We start from the raw sequence: 16,486 nt of genomic DNA on the forward strand, positions 1-16,486 counted from the left end.
ATCTTAGAGGAACGAAATCAGACACACAATCAAGCACTGCTGCCCACGAGAGCTCTCAAATCACGACGAAGAACAAAGAAAAATGATGAAAAAGTAAAAGCGAAAGGCTAAAAATGCCATTTACCCTCATCAACCATCTGTAACACGCACATTAATGCAATACTGCCCTGACAACCTATAATTCAGAACTCAATTACCATTCCAAAAAGTGCCCAGTATGCACAGGGACTTTGGACACCCAAGTGGACGGCGGCACGGAAATCATTTGTCATGATTAAATGACAGCTCTTTTGATTGGCTCTGATTTGTTGACAGCTCCGGCCAATCAAAGGGTAGAAATAGTAGGACAAATATGAGACAAACATGAGCAATGGAGAGAGAAACAGTGTAGAAATTCTAAAATTAGGCCAACGGCTTTCATCCGTCCATCAGACAGAATAAACAGCCTGTTTGAGTTCATTAGGTTTATAAAAGAAAAAAGTAGTACAAATGAAACACATTGCAGAGCTATAAACTTACAATCTACAGAAAACAACATCCACTTAAAGGGACAGTTCACCCAAAACTGAAAATCTATAATCATTTACTCTGCTTTCACTTGATCAAAACAAGTTTGTCTTTTAGGGGTGTCAAAATTAATTGTTTCTTCTGTGAACCACGATGCAGACGCAGGCAATTCGGTATCGATTCAGTAATAATCATAACCAGTTATTATGTACTGACGTCATTTATCTAATTTGCGCCATGTCTCCGTAGCTTACTATAGCGAGGGAGGCGAGTGCGAGTATTTACAACGCTCCAACTACTTAAAAACGCAGAAGTTGTGCACAGTTTCACTGCGTGTGAGTTTGCTGGACAGTCTTTCATTGACACTGAACAGCAGAAGCCCCTATTTCACTGCGATTGAGAAAATGAAAATACTCCTTTTCTCTCTCTCAGTTTGGCCCATTTGACCTGTTGGCGTGACTTTTCCTCTCCTCTCGGCTGTAACAGCGATACTTCTGGATACAGACATGAGCGCGTGTCTGTAGAGTTTTCTCCACCGCGTATATCATGGATCAGCTGTGATCGCCGCTGCCGTTTATCAGTGTTTATCATCAGTGAAGAGCGCCTTTCTGTTGAGCGCGTGACCAATCATAGGGGTGTTAGAACGAACGCACAAGGCTCAGTAAGCAAGCAGGATATTTATATTTGTTTATTTGCTATAAATGCTTGTGTTGTTCTGTGCATGTACTTGAGTTTTTAAAGGTACAGTTTATATATCTGACTGTATTAAAGTACAAAATTGTATTACAAATAGTATGTAAATATAAATATATTTCTACATCTTAATACAAGAATTGTTGTGATGTTAAGAAAATATAAAATTGTGTATGGAAAGCATCACCAGTGCATCGTGATGCACTGAGATATCGAATTGAACAGAATCAATGGTATGATAATCATAACCGAACCGAACCATGAGACCAGTGTAGGTTCACACCTGAACACTTGAACACAAAAGAAGATATTTTGAAAAAAATTATCTGATAACATGTAACCATTGAGTTCCATAGTAGGGGTGCAACGATTATATTTAGATTGTGGTTGTGCGATTATAGTCTGAGGAATAATCACGGTTTCATGGTTATCACGATTATTATGCATTCATTCATTTCAAAACACTACTAGTTTATAAAAATTACATGAAAACTCCTTATATTTTAAAGTGTTATTTATTATTGCTCAGTAAGCAAAGAATAAAACACAAAATAATCATAAAAAACAAACAATAGTCCATTTTAGGCATGGGACGATAACCGTTTTCAAGGCGCACCGTGGTTTGGAAAAGTCAAGATTTTAAAACAGTCAAAATTGTCTGTTATACCGTTCCTAAGGTATATGTATTTTCTGTGTTCTTGAAACAAATGAAGACAGCAGAAATCTTTAATTCGTTTAGCCTGACATATTTACTGTTCCAAAATATTTTAAATATTTCTCAAATAAAATATACTGTGTTGGAAAGGAAAAAAAAGTTTTAGTTTTTTTACCCAGACATTTAAAATTAATATATTTTAGAGCAGTAACCACAATACTGCAAAACCGTGATATTTTTATCCAAGGTTATCACACCATCAGAATCTTATACTGGCCCATGCCTAGTCTATTTCTCTTTTTGGACTTAAAATTAAGTTTTAAAAAATTTTGATTTTAAACATAAATAATAATAATTGTACAAATTTATTACAAACAAATAAATAAAAAATAAAAATAAATAAAATAGCATTTGTCTAATGTAAATCTAAGTGACATATTAGCTAAGTATTTACTGTAAATGAACTGTTGTTATCATCTGTGTTCATACATACATAATTATTTTAATAATTTGTCTAAAACATCTTTTGTTTACAATGCATTGAAAGGCATGCACAACTCTCACCGCTACACATGAGATGTTTTCTACTGGGTGTGACCACACGCCTTTATTGGAAACAAAAAAACATACACATGGAAAACACACAATATGTAAACAGCCCGCTGCTGCTAAGTGTCTCAGCCATGGTTAATCCAGTGTGTGTGCGTATTAGCCTCGGTGTATGAACTCAGAGCAGTTGGCATAACTTTGTTTAGCTGCAGCAGTGTCGTTCTGTGCATCAGAAATTTGGTGTTGAGAAGCCTTTACGATTAATTAACCGTGACGAATTAAAGCACTGTTAATAGTGAAACCGGTTAATCATTGCATGCCTAATCCATAGTATTTGTTTTTCCTTTAATGGATGTTAATGGTTACAGGTTTCAGTTTTCTTCGGAAAAATCTTTTGTGTTCAACAGAAGAAATTAATCCATAGAGGTTTGAAACCACTTGAGGGTGAGTAAAAAGCAAGTACATTTTCAGTTTTGAGTGAACTGAGGAATCCTGGTTCCCTTCATCTTTTAACATATAAGAGGTTGTTTTTATACTCTAAAACATTCTTTAAGTTTCAAAACTCAATACTCTCTTCTTATTCTAAAAACAGCTTATATTGTAGTCAATCTGCCACTTTATAATTTTTATATCTGTGTCACTTTGTAACATTAAAGTTCTGGATCACTGCCTATTCAGCATTGCCCAATGATTTGTAATTATTTCTTAAAGTCTCACACAAAAAAAAGAAAATTCTGACATTACTTTTGCTTGTTTGAGTGATTTGTTTTGTATTTAATGTTGTTTTGTTTTGTTTAGAGTTTTATTTTGTGTTTCGTCTTTCATTTAATTTTGTTTAATTTAATTTTGTATCATATCGTATCGTATCGTATCGCATCGTACCGTACCGCATCGTATCGTATGGTAACATCATATCGTATGGTATTGTTTGGTTTAGTGTCATGTTTCATATCATATCGTATGGTATGGTATCATCGTATTGTAATGTATTGTATCGTTTGGTTTAGTTTTGTGTCGTGTTTTGTTGCGTTTATTACTATTCGCTTTCATGGTAATTGTTTTTCCTACTATGGAGGTCAATGGTTACAGGTTTCCGACATTCTTAAAAATATCTTATTTTGAGTTTAACAGAATAAAGAACTCAAACTGGTTTGGAACAACCAATTGTTTAGGGTGAACAATCCTTTTAAAACAGTAACTGTATCATATACTGTCCAGTTTTGCTACTGTGGCCTTCACAAAAATAATAGTTTGTACCAAAACAAATGAAAGAGACACACTGTAACTCCAAAATCACGTGTGTTCTTCAAATGCTTTGAGATCATGAATCATCTGCAGATAACAAATGCCACTCAAATTTACATACTATTGCCTTCCATGGTATTAGTTTTTCCAACTATGGAGGTCAATGGTTACAGGTTTCCAACATAATATTTTCTTTTGAGTTCAACAGAATAAAGAACTCAAACTAGTTAGGAACAAGTCAAGGGTGAGTAAATTTTGGCAGAATATTCATTTTGGGGTGAACAATCCCTTTAAACAGTAACTGTATTGCATACTGTCCATATTTGCTACTGTGGCCTTCACAAAAATAATAGTTTGAACCAAAACAAATAAAAGAGACACACTGTAACTCAAAAATCATTTGTGTTTTTTAAATGCTTTGAGATGGTAAATCATCTTCAGAGAATAAATGCCATTCAAATTTACATACTATTACTCTCCATGGTATTTTTCCTACTATGGAGGTCAATGGTTCTAGGTTTACAACATACTTCAAAATATCTTCTTTTGAGTTCAACAGAATAGTGAACTCAAACTGGTTTGGATCAAGTCAAAGGTGATTAAATGATGGCAGAATATTCATTTTGAATTGAACTATTCCTTTAACACAGTGACTGTATCACATAATGTCCAGTTTTTTTTTACTGTGGCCTTCAGATAATATAATAAAAATTATTGTTTGTAGCAAAAAAAAATGAAAGAGACACAATGTAACTTCAAACTCATTTGTGTTTTTTTAACTGATTGTAAACCATGCAGAGAATAAATGCCACTCAAACTTACATACCATTGCCTTCCATGGAATTAGTTTTTTCTACCATGGAGGTCAATGGTTACAGGTTTCCAACATACTTCAAAATAACTTTTTTTTAAGTTCAACAGAATAAACAACTATTTTGGAACAAGAAAAGGGTGAGTAAATGATGGCAGCATTTGGCAGCACACAGTAACTTTATCAAATGCTGTCTATTTTTGATACTTTGGCCTTCAGATAATATAATAAACAAAAATGTTAAAGGAGAAATAATTGAAATAAAAGCAATAATTAAATAAAAATAATTGTGTAAAAAAGACACATTGTAATTTCAAACTCATTTGAGTATTTTAAATGAGATTGTAAATCATCTGCAGAGAGTAAATGCCACTCAAATGTACACTTAAAACAATCTACAAGTCCAATTGTTGCCAATGAACCATAATTTAGTTCTGTTTAAAACCATTGGACCTAACAGTGCACAACACAGCCTCTAATAAACATATCAACCTTCATTGTATATGTTTTTAGCATCAAAGCCGCCAGTGATTTTGACTGCATGAAAACTGAAAGTAGCGACTCACATTCCCTCACTTAGCGTTTTGAAGTGTGGCACCGTATGGATGATTGGTCTCCTCTCCGAGTGCAATAAGAGCATGTGCACCTGGCCACAACATCTCATTCACAGATGTATTTTCCCTGGAGAAGCTCTTTCTCTGAAGCCCTCGGAGAGCGGCGGTAATGAGAGGAATGGATTGTATTGATGCTAGTGACCTGCGGTCCACGGAGGAATAAAACGAAACAGTGGCGACTGACAGGCTTCATTACACATCCTGTAAGAACGCATTACGGTGCCCTTATCCCCACCTGAGTCGCCTTTCTCTGTCGGTTTCTCACCTTGTCTGGCTTTACTCATAGAGAAAACAAAACACAATTGAGACCGTCTTATTACTGTGACTGAGTCTTTTAGGTGCAATGAGATTAAAGTGCCCCTATTATGCTTTTTTTGGGATGCTGTCTTTTATATAAATATAGCTGTTGGTGAATGTAAAAGGTTTGCTCAAAGATGGAAGTGCAGGATAAATGGGCTTTTTGTCTCCAGCTCTGAACTGTCTGAAAGCAGTCGTCTTGTTTCCTGCACAAACATACACCAGTCTTCATTGGATGCCTGTGAACAACGGCTACTTTGACCTTCACACACTGTAGTTGTAGTTTATTGCAAAAAAGGGTATTATCAAAATTTTTTATGTCATCCTCATTAGCTTTAATGAATCTGTTTTACATGACACAGTAAAATAATAACAATTAATTAACAGTTTCTGTATATCGTGATAGTTTTTCATTTATTTATGGCTATGAATTGCATTGTGGGACTTCAATTTCTGCTCTGTCGATTTCTGATGTTGAAAATTTTACAGTTTAACAAAGTGACTTTTATTGACATTTTAGTAGTTTGAAATAATATAATGCATGATAAAGGATATATAGAGAGAAATATATGTGTAAAATAACAGAAAATGTACTGGCAGTTAATAACAAGGCGTCAAACCAGACAGTATATCACTTTAGGCAGGTGTTTCTCAACCACGTTGCTGGAGGTGCACCGATACTGCATGTTTTTGATGTCTCCTTAGTCTGTCACACCCGTTACAGGTCTTTCAGTCTCTGCTAATGATCTGTTGATGTGAATCATTGTAAGTTTGGTTAAAAGACATGGAAATTGTGCAGAGCTGGTGGTCTTCCAGGATCATGGTTGAGAAACACTGCATTAGTCTATTAATATTGTTAATAAAAGTCATTATTTCTAACTTTTCAATTGTTTAAAAAAAGATCAAGGTCCCATAATGCAATTCAAAAGCACATACGAACTAAAAAAATTTCCCATTTTATCGTATTAAAGTACCATATTTCATACCAGTGTCATTTAAGAAAAATAGAATGATAACATACTTTGGTGTTCTTTGTCTCGGATCTTAACTTTGTGAAAATATATAAATAAATTGGCATAGCCTTTAGTTTATGAAAAATAATTGACAGTTTGTTCCCCCAATAAAAACATTGGTGTTATGTAAACTAACTGTAATTTAAAGTGTTAAAATCCTTACAATGGATTCATTTTTGGTAGTTATCATCAGAGCTGATCTGGTGAACAAACGTGTGTCAGTGGCAGTGTAAATAAATAATAAAACGTGATACTTTTATGATGCTTTTTGACTTTTTTGTCCTCGGTTACAAAGCTATCTAACTTTTAAATAGATAAAAAGGGGTTAAAAGGACTTAATTAATTTTATAAATATTATTTTAAAGGGATAGTTCACCTAAAACGATAATCATTTGCTCACCCTTTACTTGTTTCAAACATATTTGACATACTTTCTTCTGTTAAATACAAAAGAAAAAAAATGAAAACCTGTAACCATAGACTTCCACCTCATTTTCCTATGAAAGTCAATGGTTACTGGTTTTCAGCTTTTTTCACAACATCTTCTTTTGTGTTCAACAGAAGAAAGAAACTCATAAAGGTTTAAAACCATTTGTGGGCGAGTAAATAGTCAGTAAATTTAATTATTGCGTGAACTAAAGAATTAGGGTGCTTTCACACCTGTTTTGTTCCGAAACAGGGATTAAAATTGTAACAATGCTGCACTTTGTACTTGGTGCGCTTTGCTTTCACACAGCAAAGTTTCTAAACGGACCAAACGAGCTAAAACAAGTCACGTGCAAGTAAACTCTCTTCACATTTTATTTTGTCCCGCTCTGCTGTCATGCGTCTTTATTATAATTTATGGCAATGAGTAACAAGACATTATGAGCAGAAAGCTGTGCTTTAATTTTGAATTGTGACACCAACAGACATCGTCACCAAGTATAAATCAGAGGTAAGACTTTCTCATACATTATGCATTATAGGCTTTACATTACAGAGAAATAACAGATAAACCAAGACTGAAGTTCGGTCAGTTTTCCTAACGGATAAACAGCTCTCGTTAATAGTTCAGTATGCTTTCACCTTCGTATTTGACAAGAAACGCACATTTACTGGTAGGAATGACATCTCGCCCTACTCATAATTCTCTCTTCATAAAGTCATATATGCCTATTACACTGTGATATAGCCAGGCTCGGATCATTTTGCTCTCTCACTACAATCCATCAGCTCCAGAGTTCATTTCAATCGAGCCAAGACCACCTCATTCAGGCGATCTCGGACCGATTGATTTGGCGCGGATCCAAATGCGATTGCTGGTTTCACATATGCCAAACGAACCGCACTAACTGGGGAACGAGACAGGTTCCGAAACAAAAGTCTAGGTGAGAAAGCACCCTAAAAGACTTTAAGTCAAAAGTGTTGCTTTAAGACATTTTAGGTGATTAAGAAGTAACTGAAATTAAACTTAAATTACAGATGAGACAAGAATAAACTATATAGGCTGGAGCCTGCTAAAACTGTATTTTATATGTGGCAATATATTAATAATTAATACTAATAAATAATTTACATTTAATTAAATTAATGGAAATATCAAGTAAGTGTTATTAAAAATGAATTACAAATTCATTACATTGATTATTGAAAATGTTATTTAACATTGAACAATGAAAACAATAATAAATTAATTGAATTTTTTTAACTTTATTTCATTTATAAGTATTTTCGGGGCACTATCTACGATCTGAACAGCACTTATCAGGGGAACTAACTGAGAACTCGTGAGCTACAAAAGAGCAACCTCTGAGCAAAACAATTTTCCTGTGGGCACACTTTATCAGTTGCTCCTCTTCATCAGGTCTTTTCGCGTCCCGGGTGTAATTCGCCGAACACTGTATTAAGTGCCGCCTACAATCAGAGAGGAGAGACTGATATCGGCGCATCTCCACGGGGTTTAATGACGGAAGGATCATGCAGCGGCCCAATTTCCTCCCCTGATTAGACAATCAGATCCTGATGACATCAACACGCGCAGATGGTGCTTCTTCAGCCGTTTATTTATTAATGAGTGCTTGTGTATTTTTATCAGATGGGGCCTGATGCTAGTGCCCCCGATAGGGAAGCATTACTAGACTTTGATGTTTTGGGCTGGAGTTTGTTTGATGCTGTTGACGACCCCGTTTCCTTAAAACAGCGCTTTCAATTGGTTTTGCTTCAGGACCCAGATTTTACTTTGGGCATCAAGTGGAGACTCACTACTGTGTCCCAATCGGGCATTATGCAAAAAAAGCATCCATAAATCATTCAAGTCTGTGTTTTGTATTAATTACAGTATAAGCTATGTGCATTGAAATGTCATTGGTCTAAATAGAATATATATAGAATATATATATATAAATATATTTATTTATTTATTTATTTATTTTATTTTATTTTTTTATTAATAACATTTTTAAGGTATTATTTTTTTTTTTACGTATTATCATTTAACATACATGCACACACATTTTCCTAGTGAGTATAGGTAATATATTTTGGTGCTTTTAAACAGATATATTTATTAAAATAATATTTTATTTATTTATTTATTTATTTATTTAATTAATTATTTAATTATTGTATTTATTTATTTATTTAATTTTTTTATTTATATATATTCATTTTAGGCAACACATTACCAATGTTACATATTCACAAACAACATATGTTCAAATAACCAATTTTTAAACACAAAAACAGTATTATTCGCAACCCAGGCTCATTATTGATTCATACCCCAATATACACTTCTGGAGTTTACGAAATACGTCCTAGGAGGGTTTTTTTTTTTTTAGTTTTTGTTTTCACAAATCCACTATGAAAAGGCTGCTGTGTACGCTTTCAGATCTCAAATTTCTCTCGCAAGAGCCAAGCACACCTGCTGTTCTCACGTAAATCCACCAGAGGCCGCTGTCGACTGACTAACTGACTGACTGACTGACTGACCGGCTGATATCCCCGCCCATCCCCTTCCCTACAGCCAAATAAGTGTTTTCAAAAGCACCAATTGACCCGATCACCCCCTTCCCGAAACCCAAGCGACAGTGTTTTCAAAAGCAATCCAGAAAAAGAAAAACCCTGATTTTTACCATGTTTTCAAATCTTACCACGTTCTCACCCTGGTATTTACTTGTTTATTCTATTTTTTGCCTTTTGTTTTACCTGCTTTTTGGAACCGTTCTTCGCCGGACTTGAACCTCGTCGTCGTGGTCAACTCCTCTCTACGTTTCAAGTCTGCTGACGATGGTGAGCTACTGGGCTCTTTTTAGACTTTAAGACTTTTTTTTACCTTTTTAAGACTTTTTCAAGACTTTCTATGAATATTTAAGACCTCGTCACTTCAAGTTCAAATCAGTATCAAACCTTAATAAACAGTTGTTAATAAACAGTTGTAGTTGAATAAATCAATGGAGCACAACCATGCAACAAAACTCACGCTTGAAAGAATAAATGACGCGGTTGTTTTCAGCGACAGGCTTCAGCCACTGTTTAAACTCGAAGGAGGTTGGCCGGATGCGCCCCGGCCCAAACCGATCACGTGGATCGAGCACACCATTGAAAATATTAGGAAGAAAATAAATATATTTATGCTTTTTTGGAGTCAAACACTTTCGACAAGGCTTGAACAAAAGTTTAGACCTTGTAAAAACACAATTAAGACTTTTTAATACCTTTTAAGGGCCTTCATTTTATCATAATTGATTTATCAACTTTTAATACTTTTTAGGACCCCACGGACACCCTGTCTTCATCTTTTTCTCCGCAATAGCTTATATTAAGACAAAAAAGCGGATGTCCTTGAATTATTTCTATACGAACACATTTTAGAGTCCAAACATACCAGTTAAAGAAGTTAAAAAACGCCATCCACCATTCATTCTGGGAAAGACGCTTTCACAGCACTTCTTTAGTAACTTCTTTAGTGTCCTGAAAGGAACAAACAACCCCTCAATACTGATGCTTATAAGGATGCGGAGTCTTCCCAATGAAGTGTCTGGAAGCTGGAGTGCTTTGGTGTCAGATGGAGTGTGCAGGGAGTAAATGGGGTTAAATAAGCTGGAGGGAGAGATGCGGCTCTATTGTCTTTAAGGGTGCTGCGAGACAGAGGTTGTTGAGCGCTGCAGGAGACGCCGGAGTGAGACTGACAGCCAACTTGATTGCCATTTGTCTCGCTGCGAACTACTGTCGAGCCTCGGAGAGATAGAGAAAGAGACCAGACTGCCTTCTCCACATAACAAGAAGCCAACAGGGAGAAAAACGTGGATTCGAGGAAACCAAAAACAACTCAGGTCTTTCCAAATCCATATGATATTTGCTTCTCCGTTTAACACTAAAGAAATAAGCAGTTCTTCTGCAAACAACATCAACTGGCAGGATCCAAAAGGCAACTTACATTTTGGTCTGCTATCCAAAATTGTTATACATTGTTATTAAATTGTTATATATGATTGTATTTATGCCAATTTATTTCCTTTTAAAAGCCATTGACCACACACAATAAGCTATACAATGGGAATCACGACATTTGAAACCTGGTTTGAAGCAAAAAAAACAACAACCTGACATTAATAAAATACATTATTACAGTGGGGTAGTCCTTGCTATACGCACGTATACTCAGTATGCATACTTTTCCACGAGCTGTTTGGGTATTACGATTTCTGAGGATCATACTCTCGGTATACTCACTTGTTTTGGTCATTAGACTTCCCTAATTTTTGTGTATTGAGTATTTGAGTTTTTTGAAGATTACAACAAATCAGCTGAATGAAGTCTCACTGAAACGTTCAAGTAAAATTATAAAACAGCATAGCCCTCCTATATTTCCATTCAGCCCCCCTCAGTCGCCTCAGTCTCCTTTAAATTTGATATAAAAACGGTGGCAGAATCCAGCTCCTGAACTTGTTTTTTAGTTAGTCAGCAAACCACAGCTGTGCAATGCGTGTATGTATATGTATATGTATATGTGTATATATATATATATATGTATATGTATATAGGTTGTTTAAATGTTCATTTTAATTTGAGTAGATTTTTTTGGTGTGTAATTATGAGTGAGTTATATCATCCCTATTTTTCTATTTCTGCCTGGCACTCAAACATAAAAACATTCTAAGGAATTAAATTGCCTAATTAATTTAAAGTTCCTGGTATTTGAGTCCACCATCATTACATTATATATTACATATTGTACTTAAATTCAGTGAGAAATTAGTGGCAAAATGAATTAATTAATTAATGAGAAATTAATTTAATGGGAAATTACAATAATACAATGAAACGCGGAAGAATAAATAATTGAATTAAAACTGACAGACGAAAATAATTTAAAAAATATATATATATACATATATACATATATACATATATATATATATATATACATATATATATATATATATATATATATATATATATATATACTCACACACACACACACACACACACACACACACTAATGGGGTCAGTATGATTTTTAAATGTTTTAAAATAAGCTTATCCTGCTCACCACGGCTGCATTTATAACTGTAAAAATTGTAAAATTGTGAAATGTTTTTGCACTGTAAAAAAAAATGTTCAAAGGTAGTTTATCATTTAATTTAATAATTTATTCCAGTGATTTTAAAGATGAATTTTCAGCTTCCTAACTCCAGTCTTCAGTCACATGATCCTTCGGAAATCACTCTAATATTTATTATTATTAGTAGTAGTAGTAATAGTAATATTTAATATTTATGGTAATAGTAATAAAAGCAATAATGACTGCATTATTATAATAATTTCATTTGAATACAATACATACAAAAAGAATACTTCATACAATATGAGAACAGTTATTTAAATTTTGTATAAATATTTAACTATTTTTTTTACATTTAATAAATGCCACCTTTTCTTTAAAAAATCCTGTAGTGTACACATGACATTATTTCTTCTAAATTAAAAAAATAAATACACATTATGAAATCTAATTTAGTTTATATTTATTATAAAGTTTTTTTTTTATTTTTAACATTATAAATTTTTCATTTCACTTATCATAAGAGAAAACATAAATATTTGAAGATCTATATTTAATTAAATTTTCATTTAATTGCATTTTTATACCCAAATTTACACCACAATTCTTTTTTTATTAAAACAAAATAAAGTTGGGTTTCTAAAAAATATATTTTTTCTGTCTTTCTTTTAAAATACTGAATTAAGAAATTTATAAATAATATAAAGCATCCAATTTTAGCATTAGCAACAAGACTAAGAAATGTACTCTCACAAACATTAACATGCTTTATTTGTTATATTTTGTTAGAATATACATCTAAAATAAATTGCATTTTAAAGATCATCTTTAAAGGCTATGATTGAGAAAATAAATGTGTTTTTTTATTTCTAAAAACCCAATTCTTGCAATCTAAATAGCTTTATATCAGTTTGGAGCATTATAAATTCAATTCAATTCAAGTTTATTTGTACAGCATTTTTACAATAATTATTGTTTCAAAGCAGCTTTACAAAAGGTGTACATTATTGCATTACAAGCTAATTTGGAAAAGTTAAGGTTATAAGTTACCATAACTTCATTAGTTACTAATTACTTATTATCATTTGACAGTTTAAGTTATAATATATAAACAAAGTTAACCTGCAGTTATATAGCATATAGGTCAACATATAAACATAACAGCACAGCACACAGGAATGATGCCATAATGTTCATTTTTGATTGAACTCTTCTTCTAAAAAGTGTGCAACAGAAGAGAAGGACAGCTGGAGTATAAGGCATGGAGGTGTGTCTCATACCTGTGGGGACGGCGGCATCCATGGAGGGTCTTTCCCAGGTGTTGACTTGCTCCCAGGCGAAGCCATTAGTCCCCAACGCCACACTGTATCCGCAATTACTGTAGTGCTCCTCAAACGAACAGCTGCCTACAGAAAACACACCAGAGAAAAGAGGGGAATATGGCATATGTCAACATGATTAAACCACCGAGTGCCATCATTACTTCATCTCTGCTAAAAACGCGATTTTACACCGCATTAAGCTTTATGCTAGCCGCGAGCTAAGGATTAGAGACCTAGGATGAAATAGCACTAATTAAATGTACTCGTTTCAACACATCATCTTGTAGAGCAGCTTCGGGAAAGGGGTTTATTTTAGCTGCGAGGTGCTGTGAATATAGTCATGACTAAATAGCCATTTCTAGATATGACATGAAGAAGAGTGACATAATATAGCGCAGGCTTAGTGAAATTTCTCTTATAAAAGTGTCACCACAAAATGAATGTGATTTTATGACCAAGGCTTTTATTAAACTTTGTATTATGCTTTTATTGTATCTACATGTCATCTAACTTGTTTTAGAGTATTAGTAGACTGCTAGGGTTAGGGTAAGGTTAGGGTTATTAGAATAAGTTCAAAACATCTGGAAAGACTATAAAATTGAAGTGCTTGTGGATATTAAGCACATATTTATTATATCTATCATACAGATTCGGGATGCTCATTTCGATTAATTTTGCCAATGTTAAGCATATATTTATAATATTTATCATATAGATTCGGGATGCTCATTTTGATTAATTTTGCCAATCGACAACCACCGCTGGTTAACAGAATATGAAACATTAATTAATCAGATTAATATTTAAAAAACTATTAATTTTAAAATTAATTGATGTGACTATTTTGTGTCTGACACATTAAAGTTTGCATTTTAAAATACTAATTTATTTTAACATGCGAACACCAGCATAGAGAATATATTAACAACAAAACATCTTCAAGCACCTGCAGTTCGAGATACCTGCAGTATCAGCATAGAAAAACAGAATAAACTAAATAAAAGAATAAAATAAACAGGCCTGCCCCAGATATTTTTACTTAAAATTACAAATATAGATTACAAACGAAAACTCTGACTGAATCCTTTTTAAGAGCCGGCTGTTTTTTTTTCCAATCATGTTTTTTCACCATCAAAAGAATTGCAGACTACCTCAAATTGTTCGCTACATGTAAATTTAATTAACGCTTCCCTGTAACTCTTATATCACAAACCTCTGTCAACATTTTATTCAAAGTCATTAGTTTAAAGATTATGCTTTGAGCATCTGATTTTGCCGTAAAACTTGTGCGTTTTCATATTTTCCGTCTCACCCGCGCTGTATGTGCACGATGAAAGACAATGACAAGGCACATATTTTGACTTTTTGTAAAGTATAGGCTACTATAGTATAGAACAATGTTGTTGTTTACATATGATATTGCATACATGTTTTATAAGCTATAAAATGAAAGTCTCAGTTTGGTGTGGAGTTATCATTATGCAAAAATCAAGAAAATCATTGGATTTGTTTGACTCGTTAGGCTATATAGTATATTTTTTTGAAATTATATTTTATAAGAACTATTAATAACTGTAGTTTTACAAATGTAAAAAAGGTTGCTTTGATGGTTGTACACTAATCATCAAAACTATAGCCTATGTTCTGTGTTTATGAGCGGTGCCGGAGCACGTTCTGATGGAAAGAAAACCCAGACGCTCCTTGTGGCCGGCTTGTTTCCAAAGCAGAGGCCATTTTAGAAAGTTTTGTTTTGCGGCTTCTCTCTCTAATAAACGGAATAAAATAAACAAAGATAGTTATGATGCTGATCTAGGACAGAAGCAATCAACATTAGCTCTGGTTTGGCATCAACTATTTTTTAATCGTTTTACTGGAAACCATGTTAAAAATGCACCCTTTTGGTTAACGGTTAATCGTTATTATGAGCATCACTAATATAGATATTACTATTATTATTATTATTATCATTCATTATTTTAATTTTCTTTTCAGCTAAGTCCCTTTATTAATACGGGGTCGCCACAGCGGAATGAACCGCTAACTTATCCAGCACATGTTTTACGCAGCGGATGCCTTTCCAGCCGCAACCCATCTCTGGTAAACATCCATACACACTCGTACACTACGGACAATTTAGCCTACCCAATTCACCTGTACCGCATGTCTTTGGACTTGTGGGGAAAACCGGAGCACCCGGAGGAAACCCACATGAACACAAGGAGAACATGCAAACTCCACTCAGAAATGCCAACTGATTTTTTTCCATTAATATTATATTTATAGAAATAAATATAAACATCTACATCCATGTATTTTTCTTCTCTGACTCTTAGTGTGCTGGACTGAACGTGTCAGACAATGTTATTTAATTGGACGCAGCACAAGGCGGAAATGGCTTTAAATTGTGAGCATGTTAAGCACTCCGATTCAACATGATGAAACTTCTGCCTGCAGGATACTTACATTAACATTTCTGCATATTTCAAGGACCAAATATTCATTGCAGTTTAATTTCCCCCTGCGTATTATGCTACACAAGAGGATTAAAATGCTACAAAAATAATTAATTTGCCACGAGCGCCGAAAGGCAATGGATCCTACAATACCAGCAAGACTCGCAAACCACATCAAAGGTATTCACAAAGAAATTATACTTATAAAAATAATGAAATGACAATAGTAAAATATGCCAAATTTTCCAGTGGGAATGATCGGATAGCCTGGTGATCTATTGAAGGAAGGAATTAACCAGTCAAAGAAGTGATTTTGTGGAACTGGTCTGCCCGCTGGGGTTCAGTTAGATAGCAGCTGAAGAAGAAATGAGGTCTCCTGTAGTTTATGTAACCCTCGCTTCCTAATTGCCTTTGAAGTGCACAGACAATCACACTGCCACCCAGCTCGTCCCGGCCTACGCTGGGAAAACAAGATGTTTTCATACTCACAATCAGAGAGTATCAAACAATTACAATAGCAGAGCTTGGGTTATCAGTCAAGAATGTTGGGTTTGTTGAAGGATGATTGGTTTGTTTTAGAATGTTTAGTAGGAGCGTGCGATATTTATCATCTAAAATAATAAAGTTCTTGATGTTTTAACTGAAAAGCAAGCTGAATATCTCAAATACACAACTTGCATTATAGAAAACATGAATGTATATATTTTGAGATTCCAAATGCATTGACAGTGTGATGAAGCCTTCTGTATAATACACTATCACTTGAGCAAAAGTGCCAT

The 16,486-nt window shown here is 34.0% G+C and overlaps 1 protein-coding gene across 1 annotated transcript in view; it reads right to left on the reverse strand.

The window, feature by feature from the left end:
* The window catches only part of ptprt (protein tyrosine phosphatase receptor type T), a 535,469-nt gene that overhangs the window by 428,813 nt on the left and 90,170 nt on the right, over positions 1 to 16,486 (reverse strand). Inside the window, exon 2 of the mRNA XM_056460746.1 lies at positions 13,213 to 13,338. Within this exon, the coding sequence (XP_056316721.1) occupies positions 13,213 to 13,338 (126 nt within the window). The remainder of the gene's footprint in view (positions 1 to 13,212; positions 13,339 to 16,486) is intronic.

The sequence above is a fragment of the Danio aesculapii genome, chromosome 6 (genome assembly GCF_903798145.1).
Source record: "Danio aesculapii chromosome 6, fDanAes4.1, whole genome shotgun sequence".
NCBI classification, from domain to species: Eukaryota; Metazoa; Chordata; class Actinopteri; order Cypriniformes; family Danionidae; genus Danio; species Danio aesculapii.